This window comes from Malaclemys terrapin, chromosome 4 (genome assembly GCF_027887155.1).
Source record: "Malaclemys terrapin pileata isolate rMalTer1 chromosome 4, rMalTer1.hap1, whole genome shotgun sequence".
Lineage (NCBI taxonomy): Eukaryota > Metazoa > Chordata > Testudines > Emydidae > Malaclemys > Malaclemys terrapin.
Genome location: NC_071508.1, coordinates 84,331,749 through 84,344,819, shown reverse-complemented (window position 1 = coordinate 84,344,819; position 13,071 = coordinate 84,331,749). Strand labels below are relative to the sequence as shown.

At 45.5% G+C, this 13,071-nt stretch overlaps 1 protein-coding gene across 3 annotated transcripts in view; it reads left to right on the top strand.

Annotated features, from left to right (window-relative positions):
- Positions 1 to 13,071, top strand: part of LOC128835722 (retinol dehydrogenase 12-like) — a 19,721-nt gene extending 6,650 nt beyond the window's left edge. For 2 of the 3 annotated variants that reach the window (XM_054025321.1, XM_054025324.1), the window contains exons 2-7: positions 3,177 to 3,295; positions 4,318 to 4,473; positions 5,901 to 6,005; positions 6,514 to 6,723; positions 7,777 to 7,966; positions 11,329 to 13,071. In XM_054025321.1, the coding sequence (XP_053881296.1) occupies positions 3,177 to 3,295; positions 4,318 to 4,473; positions 5,901 to 6,005; positions 6,514 to 6,723; positions 7,777 to 7,966; positions 11,329 to 11,431 (883 nt within the window). In that variant the 3' untranslated portion in view covers positions 11,432 to 13,071. Of the gene's footprint in view, positions 1 to 874; positions 1,011 to 3,176; positions 3,296 to 4,317; positions 4,474 to 5,900; positions 6,006 to 6,513; positions 6,724 to 7,776; positions 7,967 to 11,328 lie in introns of those variants that run through there. The other variant, XM_054025322.1, reaches the window with a different exon arrangement.

Genomic DNA, 13,071 nt, shown 5'->3' with positions numbered 1-13,071 from the left:
AGTGAAATGTGGATGTTGAACCTGTGTTTGTGATGTGCGACTTTTTGAAAATGCTCATCTGGAAGCTGTGAAGTGAAGTAGAGCTACATCATAACAAATCGGTGGCTGACCAGGGTGGTATGGTTGTCACTATCCTGCACAGCATGCCACTTGGAATTTCATGATGACAGCAGGGCTAGACCCCCAGTGCTGCTGCTACAAAAGGCATAGACCTCCATCACTTGAGCTAAAGGGCCCTGGGATTCTCTGTTGTTAGCAATATAGAGTCTGTGACACATTTTATCACTTCTGAGTGCATATACACACTAGCCAGTTAATTTAAATACCTTTAAATATTGCACTTTGATGCTTAGACCTCAGAATACTTTATCAAGGTGAGTACTGTTAGCCCCATTTTACAGGTGTGGCACAGTGAGATAGTGAAATGACTTGCCTAAGGTGACTTAGTAAGGCAACAGCAGAGTCCAGAATAGAACCCAGGTTCTCTGGACTCTTAAGAGCACTTTATCCATCAGATCAGAAGCGCTGCTGATATTTAGCAAATTATAAAACAAACCTCAGAAAGATATAGAGTAGAGAACAAATTAACTCAGTAACTAGGACGTTATTGATCCTTTAGATCTAAGGAACTGACTTGCTTGCAGTTTTGTTTTATTTTGGGGGAGAAGGTATATCTGTTTCCCTGCAGAGAAATCACTAGGTATGTCCCTTTGTTTTTTTTCCACCAGTACGGCACATTACCCAGACTGGGTTGTTGGACTACAACTCCCAGCACGTTGTGCTCTGCCTTTCTGCACACAAAGCTGATGGGTAGGACTACAACTCCCTGCATGCAATGCTCCCTAGCTGGTGTATTTCACTCGCCCTCCCTAGTCTCTCTGTTGAGAGACAAGATTCATTGGAAGGGAGGGCAAACAACAGAGAGCAGCAATGCTAAACTGCTTGGCGACCGTGTTGGGAATATTCATCTGTGTTCCCCTTCTTCTGTTCATGGCAGCTCCCTACATCAGGTCTGTATTAGATGATTGATTAGCTACTGTGTAAACCCTTTTACCCTTTAAAAAGTGTGCACCTTTTTACTTCTGCTAAATGGGGATCCAGCAAGTGCATTCTTGGTAGAGAAGGCAGATCAGTTTATTAATTATTGCACTTAGAGAAAGATCAGGTAGTATGGTAGCATATCAAATCTACAAAGAAAAAATTTCCAGGATTCTGAGAACCTGGGTTTACATTATCATGTTATCTGTGAGTCTTAAAACCTCTCCATTCCTCTTTATAAATGAAGCAGACTTAAAAAGCAATTAAAGCAGGGAAGTGGCAGTCAGGCTATATTTGGTTTGAACCGTGTCTCTGCTGTCCATTTGCTTTGCAGTCTTGGGTAAGCCTCTCTGTGCCTCAGATTCCCCATCTGTAAAATGGAGCTAATAACTAATTTACCAAGATGTTATGAGGTTTACTATATTAATGTCTGTATAGCACTTGAAAGACATACAAGTGCTGCATAAAAACAGTATGACCATAAATGCTTAGAATAGCGTATTAAGTAAAAGAAGAAAGTTGTTTTGCTTCCAATAAATTTTAATAGATTGCTTGCTTTTGGAAAGGGTTTGGGCAGGGGATTCTTTTTTGACTTCACCAAGTGAAAACGTTAGTTAGGCTAACTTTGAACCCTGTATCTAGGAAATAGTAGGGAACAATCCTGTATTCACTCCTGATCTTGGACTGGATTGAGACCTGCTGGGTATTTCTAGCTCTAATATCTATGATTCGCTGAATCAATTCTCAGGTTAAAATAAGATTTTGTACTGTTGGCAATAAAATGACCATATTTCGCACCTAACCTGACCCCAAGGTAACCACTTTAAATGCGTTGTAAACTTTCTATAATTGCCGTTTTGTTATCTCTGAGCACTTTAAAGTTGATGTAAGGTGGCAACTTACTTTGGGAAATATGAAGTTTCAAAGAATTAAAAAGATAATTGTCAATCCATAAAAATGTGAAGGAAGAAGGCCAAATTTTTCCTTCGTGTAACCACACTGTCTTGGTTGGAGTTACAGCTGGGACATCTGGCCCAGTTCTTAGTCATTAAACCCAACAGTGTCATGGGAGGCTTTTTATTCACCTCACACTCTTTCAAACTCCTTTAGTGTAGGTGCATTAGATTAGTTCAGATGGTCTAGGTGAGAGGAAGATCATTGGATGATCTTCTATGATATCAACAGCCAATAGGGTAACTCTCATCCCACCTGTGTAACAGTTTGTACATATCAGTGAAGAATTTACAACACCCAATACAGAAAGCTACCTACTGTGTTTGCTGGTGCTTGAGGCAGTTTCTGGCTGGAAACCGGCCTACTCATAGGTACATGGGCAAGGGCTGGGCAAGAAGACTGATATGTTGGTTAATGCTGAAGCCCAGGCGAGGATCTGGAACAGAAGCAGTGTGCTGGGGCACCTGAGATAGGATTTGGGAAAGAAAGTGCCTGTGTTAGCTCATGGGAAGGGGATGGGAGAAAGGACTTGCCTGCTGCCTCTGGTTTACTCCTGCCTCTGGGCTGTGTATAGTGCCTCTCTGCTCTGGGGCTGTGTACCACATTCCCCTGTTATGTGGTGCTCATAACAAACCCTCTGCTGCATATATGCAGACATTGTGGTCCCCACCTCTACTGCATGCAGCCTGACATGGAAAACTTCAGATCTATCCCCTGAACTAAATAAAGGAAGCTCTGAGCTAAGTGGCAGAGTACCAGGGCTTATGTCCCTGTTGGGGTGCAGCCACTGGAAACCAGGGCTTAAGACCCACCTGTCAGTGCATTACATACCAATATGTTTATAGCAGAGTGGGCAGCTTGGAATATTGTTTACTTCAGGGTGCAGAGGTTTGGAAGATGAATGGGAACCTGCATCAGTGGCCGTAATGACCTCTAAGAAGGGTGAGCAGTAGCTGGCGCCAGGGAAGGAATATAAGAAAACAGGAACCTGGAACTGGCACTTTATGTAAATATCCCCATGTCTTTCCAATTGTTCTGAACCCAATGACTAGGTGGCTGGATCAAAGCCAGCAAGCAGGGCAGTATAACAGAACACTAAATGCCAAGCCCCAGGACTGACCCTGATAACCAGAAAACTGTCCTTGTGAATCCCTAGTAGCTCCTCTTCTTGTCCTCTCTCCTAGGAGATATGTGGCAGGAGGGGTGTGTAAGTCAACAACTAAGCTGAATGGGAAGGTGGTGATGATCACGGGGGCCAACACAGGCATTGGGAAGGAGACAGCCAGAGATCTCGCACAAAGAGGCAAGTCACCTGTTCCTTCTCCACCTCCAAAAGTCCCTCTGTAATTTACATCTTCACTGGGTGTCACTGTTTTCTTCTCTGGATCTGGGAGGGGATTATTTTGACAGACCCATCTATACTACAACTAGAATGGAGTTTGAAGACCTGGTTACACATGGTTGTCCTCTGACCCAGTAAAACACATTTAAAAGTTATAATGGAGATAGGATGTCCAACCATGTCCTAGGAACTAGGTTAGAACCCTGGAGAGTCCAGAGCTTTAATATAGAATCACAGGGTTAAAAGAGACTGCAAGGGTCATCGTTTCTAATCTCCTGCCAAGATGCAGGATTTGTTGTGTCTATAACATGGTTATACATCCTGACGACACTTAAACTTTTAACAATGCTGGAAGCAGGTCTCCTGACTCGATAATAATTTTACTGTAGGTGAGGCTTATAGCTTCAGTACTGCACTTTGGTGGACTCCTAGACACAGTTTCAGAACTTAGTCCTGGAAGTCCCTGTTATCATTAGACCCTCCCACCTATGTGAGGCTGGAAACCAACTTAGTTTCATTGGTGTGTGTCTTTGTTACAGCATGGCTGAGGCTAACTTGGTTTAAAGCTATTTGGACAGCTACTATGGAGGGGACTAAATTACATTCTTAATCATTTTAGAAACAGTGCCCTAGCCAAGGCCACCTCGGTGCAGGAGTGGTCCATTCAAACCTTGGCCACTGTGGTGAGACTACCAATGTGGGAGTCTGATAGGACCAATATTGCTGGCTTTGTGCAGTGGACACCTTGCCCACAAGGAGTTGGACAGAGACATTTCAAGCTTATTTCACACCAACCAAAGAACAGTCTTGAGAAAGTAGCACTCTTTGGTCACTACCTAGCTGGGCTGCATTTAAGCTGGTAACTCACAGGTAGAAAGGTCATTTGTCTGACCTTTGGGTAGCCCCCTGCCTTTCTGTCCTGGCTCCCCAAGCTGCCCCCACTGCTCATGGCCCATGTTTCTGCTGTCCTTTCCCCATTGCAGGTGCCAGGGTGATCATTGCCTGCAGAGACATGGCAAAGGGAGAAGCAGCAGCCTGTGAGATCCGAGCTGAGACAGGGAACCAACAAGTAATTGTGAAGAAGCTGGATCTGGCTGATACCAAGTCTATCCGAGAGTTTGCTGAGAACTTCCTAGCAGGTTTGGCCCCTAGATGCTGTCACGCTTACTGTTAGGGGAGGGTATTTAGTTAACACCAGCTCTGATCAAAAGGGCAGCTCTCTGCTCTTTAGTTCTGAAGAGCGAACGTGGTGTAGCAGACAGATCGACCTGGGAGTTGCAATACTTGGGTTCTATTCCAAGTTTTGCCATTGACTTGCTGTGGGACTTCAGGCAAGTCATGGCTTAATTGCCTTGGTAAAACACTTTGAGAGCTGAATATGAAGGTCCTATATAAGTGCTCGTTATTATTATAAAAGTGACTGTGAAAATGCCCCTTTCTTATAAACTCATAGACTTTGTCAGAAGGGACCATCATGATCATCTGGCCTGACCTTCTGCACATTGCAGGCCACAGAATCTCACCCACCCACTCCTGTAATAGACCCCAACCTCTGGCTGAGTTACTGAAGTCCTCAAATCATGATTTAAAGTCTTCAAGTTACAGAGAATCCACCATTTACACTAGTTTAAAACTGCAAGTGACCTGTGCCCCATGCTGCAGAGGGAGGTGAGAAACCACCAGGGTCTCTGCCAATTTGGCCCAGGGGAAAATTCCTTCCTGACCCCAAATATGGTGATCAGTTAGACCCTGGGCATGTGGGCAAGACCCACCAACCAGAAACCCGGGAAAGAATGCTCTGTAGTAACTCAGAGACCTTCCCATCTAGTGTCATGTCACCAGCCATTGGAAATATTTGCTGTTAGCAGTTGCAGATTGGCTACCTGCCATTGTAGACAGTCTCTTCATACCATCCCCTCCACAAATGTACCAAGCTCATCCTTGAAGCCGGTTAGGTTTTTGCCCACTCTGCTCGCCTTGGAAGGCTGTTCCAGAACTTCATGCCTCTGATGGTTGGAAACCTTTATCTAATTTCAAGCCTAAACTTGTTGATGGCCAGTTTGTATCCATTTGTTCTTGTGTCCACGTTGGCACTTAACTTAAATAACTCCTCTCCCTCTCTGGTATTTATCCCTCTGATATATTTATTCTTACTCACTATATGAGTCCCAGCTACTTTAACTGGAGTTGTTCCCTGTGATGGCATAGGGTCACGCTGTCCCAAAGCAAGGCTGCAAAGTGGTAATAGTCTGTCCTGCAGACATGGGCTGGACCAGTTCCACCCCACGACACTGCCAGCAATATTAAGCCAGGAGGGAGGGCACACTGTTGCCAGTGGACTTTGTCAGACACTCCCCTGCTTGATAAGATTCTGTTTGGTTGCATGGTGGGTAGTCACCAGAGGCTGCAGTACTAGCCTGGGGAGGAATCTTTTTATATTTTGGAGGGGAGGGACAGCTGCAGCTCAGTCAGCCCAAGTTCTCTAGCTGATCTATGCCATGCTGGTGCTGGGCGGTTGTCAAGGGATCTCAGTTTAATGCTTCATCCCATCCGTTGTTTCTTGCAGAGGAGAAGGAGCTACATATCCTCATTAACAATGCAGGTGTGATGCTATGCCCTTACTCCAAGACGGCTGATGGTTTTGAGATGCATCTGGGAGTCAATCACCTTGGTAAGAGTCTGAGAGTTAGATGTGGCAGACAGAGCCAGCTGGGACCTTTTAATAAATGTTGGTGGCAAAAAATCCCAGGTGGAGACTTTGCATCCAAGACTCCTCCTCTCCAGCCCCTAAAAAATGCAGGGAAATAATTGAAGATTAGAGTCCTTTAAGCCTCAGTAGAGACCTAAGCTGTTTTGGGAGGGTCCTAAATTTCTTGGGGAGGAATGGTGCAGGGGAAGCTTGCCAGTCACTGCCCATGGAGTGCCTATTCTGAGGGTACAGAGCTGGCAAATGGGACTGCCATCTCCTGCAACCTTTCACCAGTTCCAGCTGTTTGAGCACCCACAAGTAGAGGCCACTTTTGAAATTTTGTCCCCTGACCTGCCTGTGTCTCTCGTCTCCCATCTGTGAAATGGGGCTAATAGTGAGCTGCCTCAGTACTTGGTCTGAAGTGCTTTGAGATCCTAGGATGGAAGGCACAATAGAAAGGCAAACTAAAACAAATCCCATCTCTCCCTAGGTCACTTCCTCTTGACCTTCCTGTTGCTGGAGTGCCTGAAGCAGTCAGCCCCAGCCCGCATAGTCAATGTGTCCTCACTGGCTCATCATGGAGGCAGGATCCGCTTCCATGACCTCCAGGGTGAGAAGTGCTACAACTGGGGCCTTGCGTATTGTCACAGTAAATTGGCCAATGTACTCTTCACCCGGGAGCTGGCTAGACGCCTGCAAGGTGAGTCTGAGAGGGGAGTTGATTGTATACCAGATGTGGCATACTCAGATCCTTTGGGCTCTGGAGGGTGGCATTCAAAATAGCACTAGAAAAGTGGCTGTACACCTACCTCTACCCCGATATAATGCTGTCCTCAGGAGCCAAAAAATCTTACTGTGTTATAGGTAAAACCACGTTATATCGACCTTGCTTTGATCTGCCAGAGTGCGCAGGCCCCCCGCCTCCCCCCGAACACTGCTTTACCGCGCTATATCTGAATTCATGTTATATCGGGTCATGTTATATCGGGGTAGAGGTGTACTTAGATCCTGTGCAGAAATGAAGATATTCAAGGTGGGGTAAGGAAGTGACTTTGTGTGGGTCCCTGGCAGGTGTTCAGGGTGGGTGGGAGCAGATGCAGTCAATCCAAAGGGACCAGCAGTTGGCCTAAGCCAGTGGCTATGCCCCTACCCTCGGGGCTAGGGCGAGGGAGTGAGCTGGCCCTACTCAAAGGAATAGGTTTAATTGTTTTCAATGCTTGTCAAAAAGCAAATCTGCAAACAAACGAGCTGCATCCGCACAGACAAAGCAGCAATTGTGAACCATGGACTGCTACTGAAAAAGCTTTGAATGCTGCTGTGCGCAGCATAGGAATCAAAGTCCACAGTGGAACAGCTGAGGTTTGCTCATCTCTCATGAGACTCCAGGTCTGAAAAATAGAGATAAGGTCTCTTATCTAGAGTCCTAGTACTGGAGTAAATCAGGAGGGGTCCGTACTTTACAAAGCAATGGGCAAGCCTCTAATGTTTTTGCTAGGCTGCTTTATAAAAGGCCTAATGACTAAAATGGTGCAGTGTTCATAATTGGGATGAGATGTTGTCCAGCTTTCCAGCAAGCAAGTGTAAGGGAGTTCAATTTGCCCCACTATATCTGCATCTGGACCTGTGTTTCCTTAACATGTTAGATACTGGGGCAAAACAGGAAGGCTGTTAATGCCTTCCTTCTAAGGAGGCTCTAGTGCATGTAGGCAGGGTTTAATTTGATAAATGCTCCTTGTTGTCCCTCTTGCTGTAGGCACTGGAGTCACTGCAAACTCGCTGCATCCCGGCTCTGTTTATTCCGAATTGGTCCGGCACTCGATTCTAATGTCCCTGCTGTGGAAGACGTTTTCTTTTTTCTTGAAGACTCCACGCGAAGGAGCCCAGACCAGCGTGTACTGTGCAGTGGCTGAGGAACTGGAGTCTGTGACTGGACAGTATTTCAGGTGGGCAGAGTCCTTGATCTGCTGTGGTGGGGCAGAAGGGTGCAACCCAGATGTCTCGGGGGGGTGGGGATAAGAGGTGTGAGCGAGGTAAGGCTATAATCTTTGTCTGAGAGGGGACTGTACTGAGGCTTACACAGATCTGAAGGGAGAAATGTTAGAAATATGTTTAGAATTTGTACCAGTTACAAGAATCTGAACATGTTGGATTGGAAAGCGTTTGCTCGTGGAAAGGGACACAAAGATAAAAGTCATATTTGCAAGGAATTCTTTACCTGTATAATGCTTTAGATTATACCCAGTCCTGTAGTCTTTGAATGGGCTCATGCTTAAAGCACAAGATAAACATAAGAATGGCTATACAGGGTCAGACCAAAGGTCCATCTAGCCCAGTATCCTGTCTTCCAACAGTGGCCAATGCCAGGTGCCCCAGAGGGGCGCCAGGTGCCGCAGATGGGCTGTCATAGACTCTGGGTTCTATTCCTACTCTGCCACAGACTTATATTGAATGCTTGGGAAGTCACTTAACTTCTTTGGCCCAAATCAGCCCTGCTGTATCTTCCCTGAATTCAATTGAGTCACACCAGGGATGAATTTGGTCCTCTTTGCAGTTTTCCCCCATCTGCAAAAGGATGATAGTACCTGCCTCTCAGTGGGGTTAGGACACTTGGTTCAATAATGTTTGTAAAGTGCTTGGAGGTCCTCAGATTATAAGGCAGTAGCAAATGTGCGAGGTGTTGTGCAAGTAGAGCTCAAGATTTTCAAAACTGTGTCTCAAGTTAAATACCTCCATATGTGGCCTGATTTCTCTGCTTCCACACTCCGAAGCATGGCACATCCTAAAGCTGCACGCATTGCAGGAAGCTTCAGGAAAGGAGATCCCTGCATGTCTGTGCATGCATTGCAAAATGGCTTCCATGGCTCTTCTCTTTCATTCAGTCCAGCTCCATTTTGCTACTGATCTCAGTTGAGCTATCTTGTGACCTGCATAACCATCTTCTTACCTCTTCCAAAAACACAGCTTAGGATGGCTTAACCAAGTGATCCACATGTAACTCTTGGACAGTTACATTCGGTGCGGCTTTCTGCCTTGATCACTTCACTGTGACCGCCTCTCATTTGGGAATTCGATATGGAAATGGCCCTTTGATTTTACATGAATGTAGTTGACATGAGATAAAACTCCCTCCTTCATATCTGAAACTAGAAACTTAATCTTCTCCCTTGTGATTGAACCACAAGATTATTCCAGGATACGCCTTTGTGTCTGATCTTCAAGTACAGAGTTTGTACCATCTTAATCTGCCTTGGCTATAGAAATAGGTCCCTTAATCCTCTCTCAAGTGCTTCCATCTCCCAGTAGATAAAAGCAGCCTTTGTGAATCTCCGCTGTCCCATGTGCTGGAGCATGTGAACTCTAAGTGGATTTCAGGTTTGTAAAAGAAGCAAGCATGAACTCAGTGGAGAAATGGTTAGCAAATAGCAGCTTGAGTGTGTGTGCCCAGATTTATATTGGACTATCTCTGAAATAGAACTGTGTCCAAATCCTGACACTTAATTGAATGTAAATCATGACAATCACTAATACTACTTTAAAATGGCCTTTATATAAATAGGAAATGATGAAGAAGAAAGCAGCTGTAGCAGAAGCTGATGTCCTATAGCAAAACAGGTGGAGAAGAGATACAGCTGGAGACTGCCACAGCTCTTCTTAGGCACATTTTGTTCATCTCCTGTTTGTTTAGATTAGTGGGTACAGTTCTGTGCCACAAAAGAGCTGTGGAAACCACATGCTGATCAGTATCTGACTGATCTTCCTGCCCTGATCCATATCTCTAGGCTGCCTTTCCTGTTTTCGTTGCTAAAATGGCAAGCTCCAAATAATACATAGCCATCCACTCCTTATCAGTGGAACTCTTGAAAAATTTAGGCATTTTTTTTTAATGCTGCTTTGTATTTTCTTATCTTTTAGTCTTAAAGTGAACTTTTGTCTCAGACACTTAAGGCAATAGTAAACTGCATTTTTCCTTTAATCAAGAATACGTAGGGGGCAGGTAATGGTAATGTGACTGCTGCTGCCAGATTTTTTTCCCCCTGGACTGCACATCAGCATTCCCTACATTCTGAGGCACTCAGCTTGCTCAAGCATCATGAGCAGGTTCTAGCATGCTTGGAAATCTTGAACAGGTCGTGAATTTTCCTTCCCTTACTACAACTTCAGTTTATGATGTTACCATACCCAGTAGTACAGCTGAGAGCATACAGACCCTGCACCAAAGAATTCACAATCTGGTATCCGATGTTATGTAATAAAATGGAAGGGGGTGGGGGTGGAGGAGCAGGGGCAATAGCACTAAGATGACTAGCTATTCACCAAAGGCATGTGCATACCATGGGAGAGAAGACAAGGGTAGGGTATTTAAAATAAAGGAATGTCTGACTCTGTGGGTGTCAGTGGAAAAGCTGGTCTTTTGGGAGGAGTTTGGAATGTATAAAATATGGAATTACCTTGTTTAGTGAAATCAGTTTGTATGTACCAAGTCTTTATAAACAGAATGATTGGGTAGTAAGTTAACTCCTGCCATTAAGTGGGAACCCAGTACAGTTCAAGCAACCTCCACCTTTACATTACAGCCCTCCTACCCCTTCCGCTGTTGGCTTCTCAGACAACCATGCTGAAGAATTGTGTTTAAATATTTGTCGATTGCTGTTGACATCTGCGGGGAGGGGGGGAAATCTTTTCTCCAAGCTCTGCTACTACTGCAGCTTATTCCACAGCTGTACCTCTTGATGAGGGGGCAGCATCATTCCCCTTTCTTATGATCTCCTGCCTGCGAGGCAGCCACACTGGTTATTTATGTGGCCCACACAGGTACATGTCGCTTTATAAACATACAAAATGAAAGGTCAAGTTCTCAGATGCTTTCCTGATAGCATGTTATTTTTATAGTCATGTCCCAAAGGCTTCAGTGAACTATGGCATTTGGGCCATTGCTGTAACCTTTGTATAAACCAGACACTAGCAGGCACAGCTTGGAACTCTAAGGATTACAGTGGTGGGCCCTTATGTACCAGCTCTCTTTTCCACCACTCCTACCTATGTTGAAGCCTGCATCTTTACCAGGTGCAGCAGTATGGTGGCCTGGCTGCCAGCTGCCTCCTCTGCTGCCGCCACACATTCCCTCTGCCCTCCCCCACGAGCAATGCTATCAGTTCTCCTCTCCCCCTCTTATTTTTAAATCCAGCTTGAAGGAATTAAGCTGGACATCATCATCAGCTAGTGTCTCCATGCATTTTAACTGGACCTTTTACCTGTGCTAATGCAGCCAGGGCACCTGATGAAAGTCTCTTCTTTCCTTCTGCAGTGACTGCCGGCCAGCCTATGTATCCCCTCAAGGCCGGAATGATGAGCTGGCAAAGAAGCTTTGGAATGTCAGTTGCGAGCTGCTGGGCATCCAGTGGGACTGAACTGTGGAAACCCCTGAGCTATAGTGAGATAAGCCTGGATTTGATGTTCTTAAGGAGCAGTTTGCTTGGGCAGAGGAACACAAGCAACCATGCAGCCAGCCCACTGCCTGGCACTTGCCATGGCTTTACCAGTGACTTTATAGACACAACTGCCCTTGAACTTCTGTGATGTGTTATGTTTTAAAAGAAAAGGTGAAATTACTGCCCCACTCATCCCCCTTTCCTAACTGGAGGCTCAGGGCAAAGTGCAGGGACTCAGGGCTTGTCCTTTCCCCTCCCAGCCTTCCATTCCCATTCCACAAGACATGTTTCCCCAAAAGAAGTGGAGGCTTTAGATCAGTTAGGTTTCTGTACAAGACAATTTAGAAATTTTGCTTGATGCTTATGGCAGGGTCTTTATGCAGCAGTAGTAACCAGACTGGTTGAGGGTTTCCTTCCATGTATGCTCCACTGAGTCACTTGTCTCCGTTCCACTGCTTGGGAGGGGATCCTAAAGCTGCAGCAAGCCCCAGCTCACAGGAGCAAGTCTCAGGTGATCTGTATGCTGAGGCCCCTCTTGCCCCTCGAGATTGTTAATCAGTTGTACTTCAGTAGCCCTTGTTGCCCCAATCAGGCTTGAGTGCCACTTTGTGCTAGGCACTGCATAAACAGAATAGAAGAGGGTACTTGTACTAAGCAAGCCATGCCCTTAAGCAGAAGGGCACAGCTTCTGCAGCTCTTTGAAAGCTAGGTTGTCATACAAGCACCACATGGGGCAGCCCATCTTATTACTTTTACATAGTAGAAGGAAGCCTAGAGCAGGCTTATTAAGAAATACCTGGCCCTTTACATCTTCTCATCAATGCTGAAGTCTTAAACTTGTCACAATAAAAGCCACATGTACCTTGTAGGTTTTGGAATTCTGAGGGCAGGGATTGCTGCCAGTAGAGAGTGAGCTGAGAAGTGTGTTGTGTATAGGGTAGTAGGTAACAGAGCCTGCCCTTTACTTAGCAGAGTGATTCAAGCTGTGGCAGATACATCACTGCCACGTTTGCTGTCCTGATGGAGGATATTGGAATCGCAGCCATATGTACAGTAGAGCAGACAAAGGCAGGGATCACTCATACCGAGACAGCAATGGCCACATTAGCAATGGGGCAGGAAGGCGAGAGTAGACTCTAGTTTACATTGGCATTAAGTTTGCCTGCCCAGTAGTTCTAGGGAGAGGCTAGCCAAGGCTGCCATGTGGCACTTGCAACATGTTGGTCACCCCTGTTGCAAAGGGCAAGTAAAGTTGGTCATTGCTGCAGACATGCAGACTCCAAACTCTTCCCACCCTGTGTGGTAATTGAGCTGCTTGGCTATAAGATGGCATATTTTGTACTTCATTTGAATTTTTTTTCTGGAAGCATCACATAGCTAAAATGTCACTGCAGTCAGGGTATCACAGCTTGCAGGATTGCCTTCCACCTATTAGGAAATCCAGACATTCAGTCCTGTACTCGGTGTAGTCACAAGTGAATGGCATTTGCTCCGAGACGAAGATGCCTAGTTCCTGATGAGGTTAGCACTACCAGCTCTTTACGGCGAGGCTTGACCCTGCAAACACCACTGAGTTACCTCCAACCATTAGATTACTAAATAAAATCATTCCTGTTTTA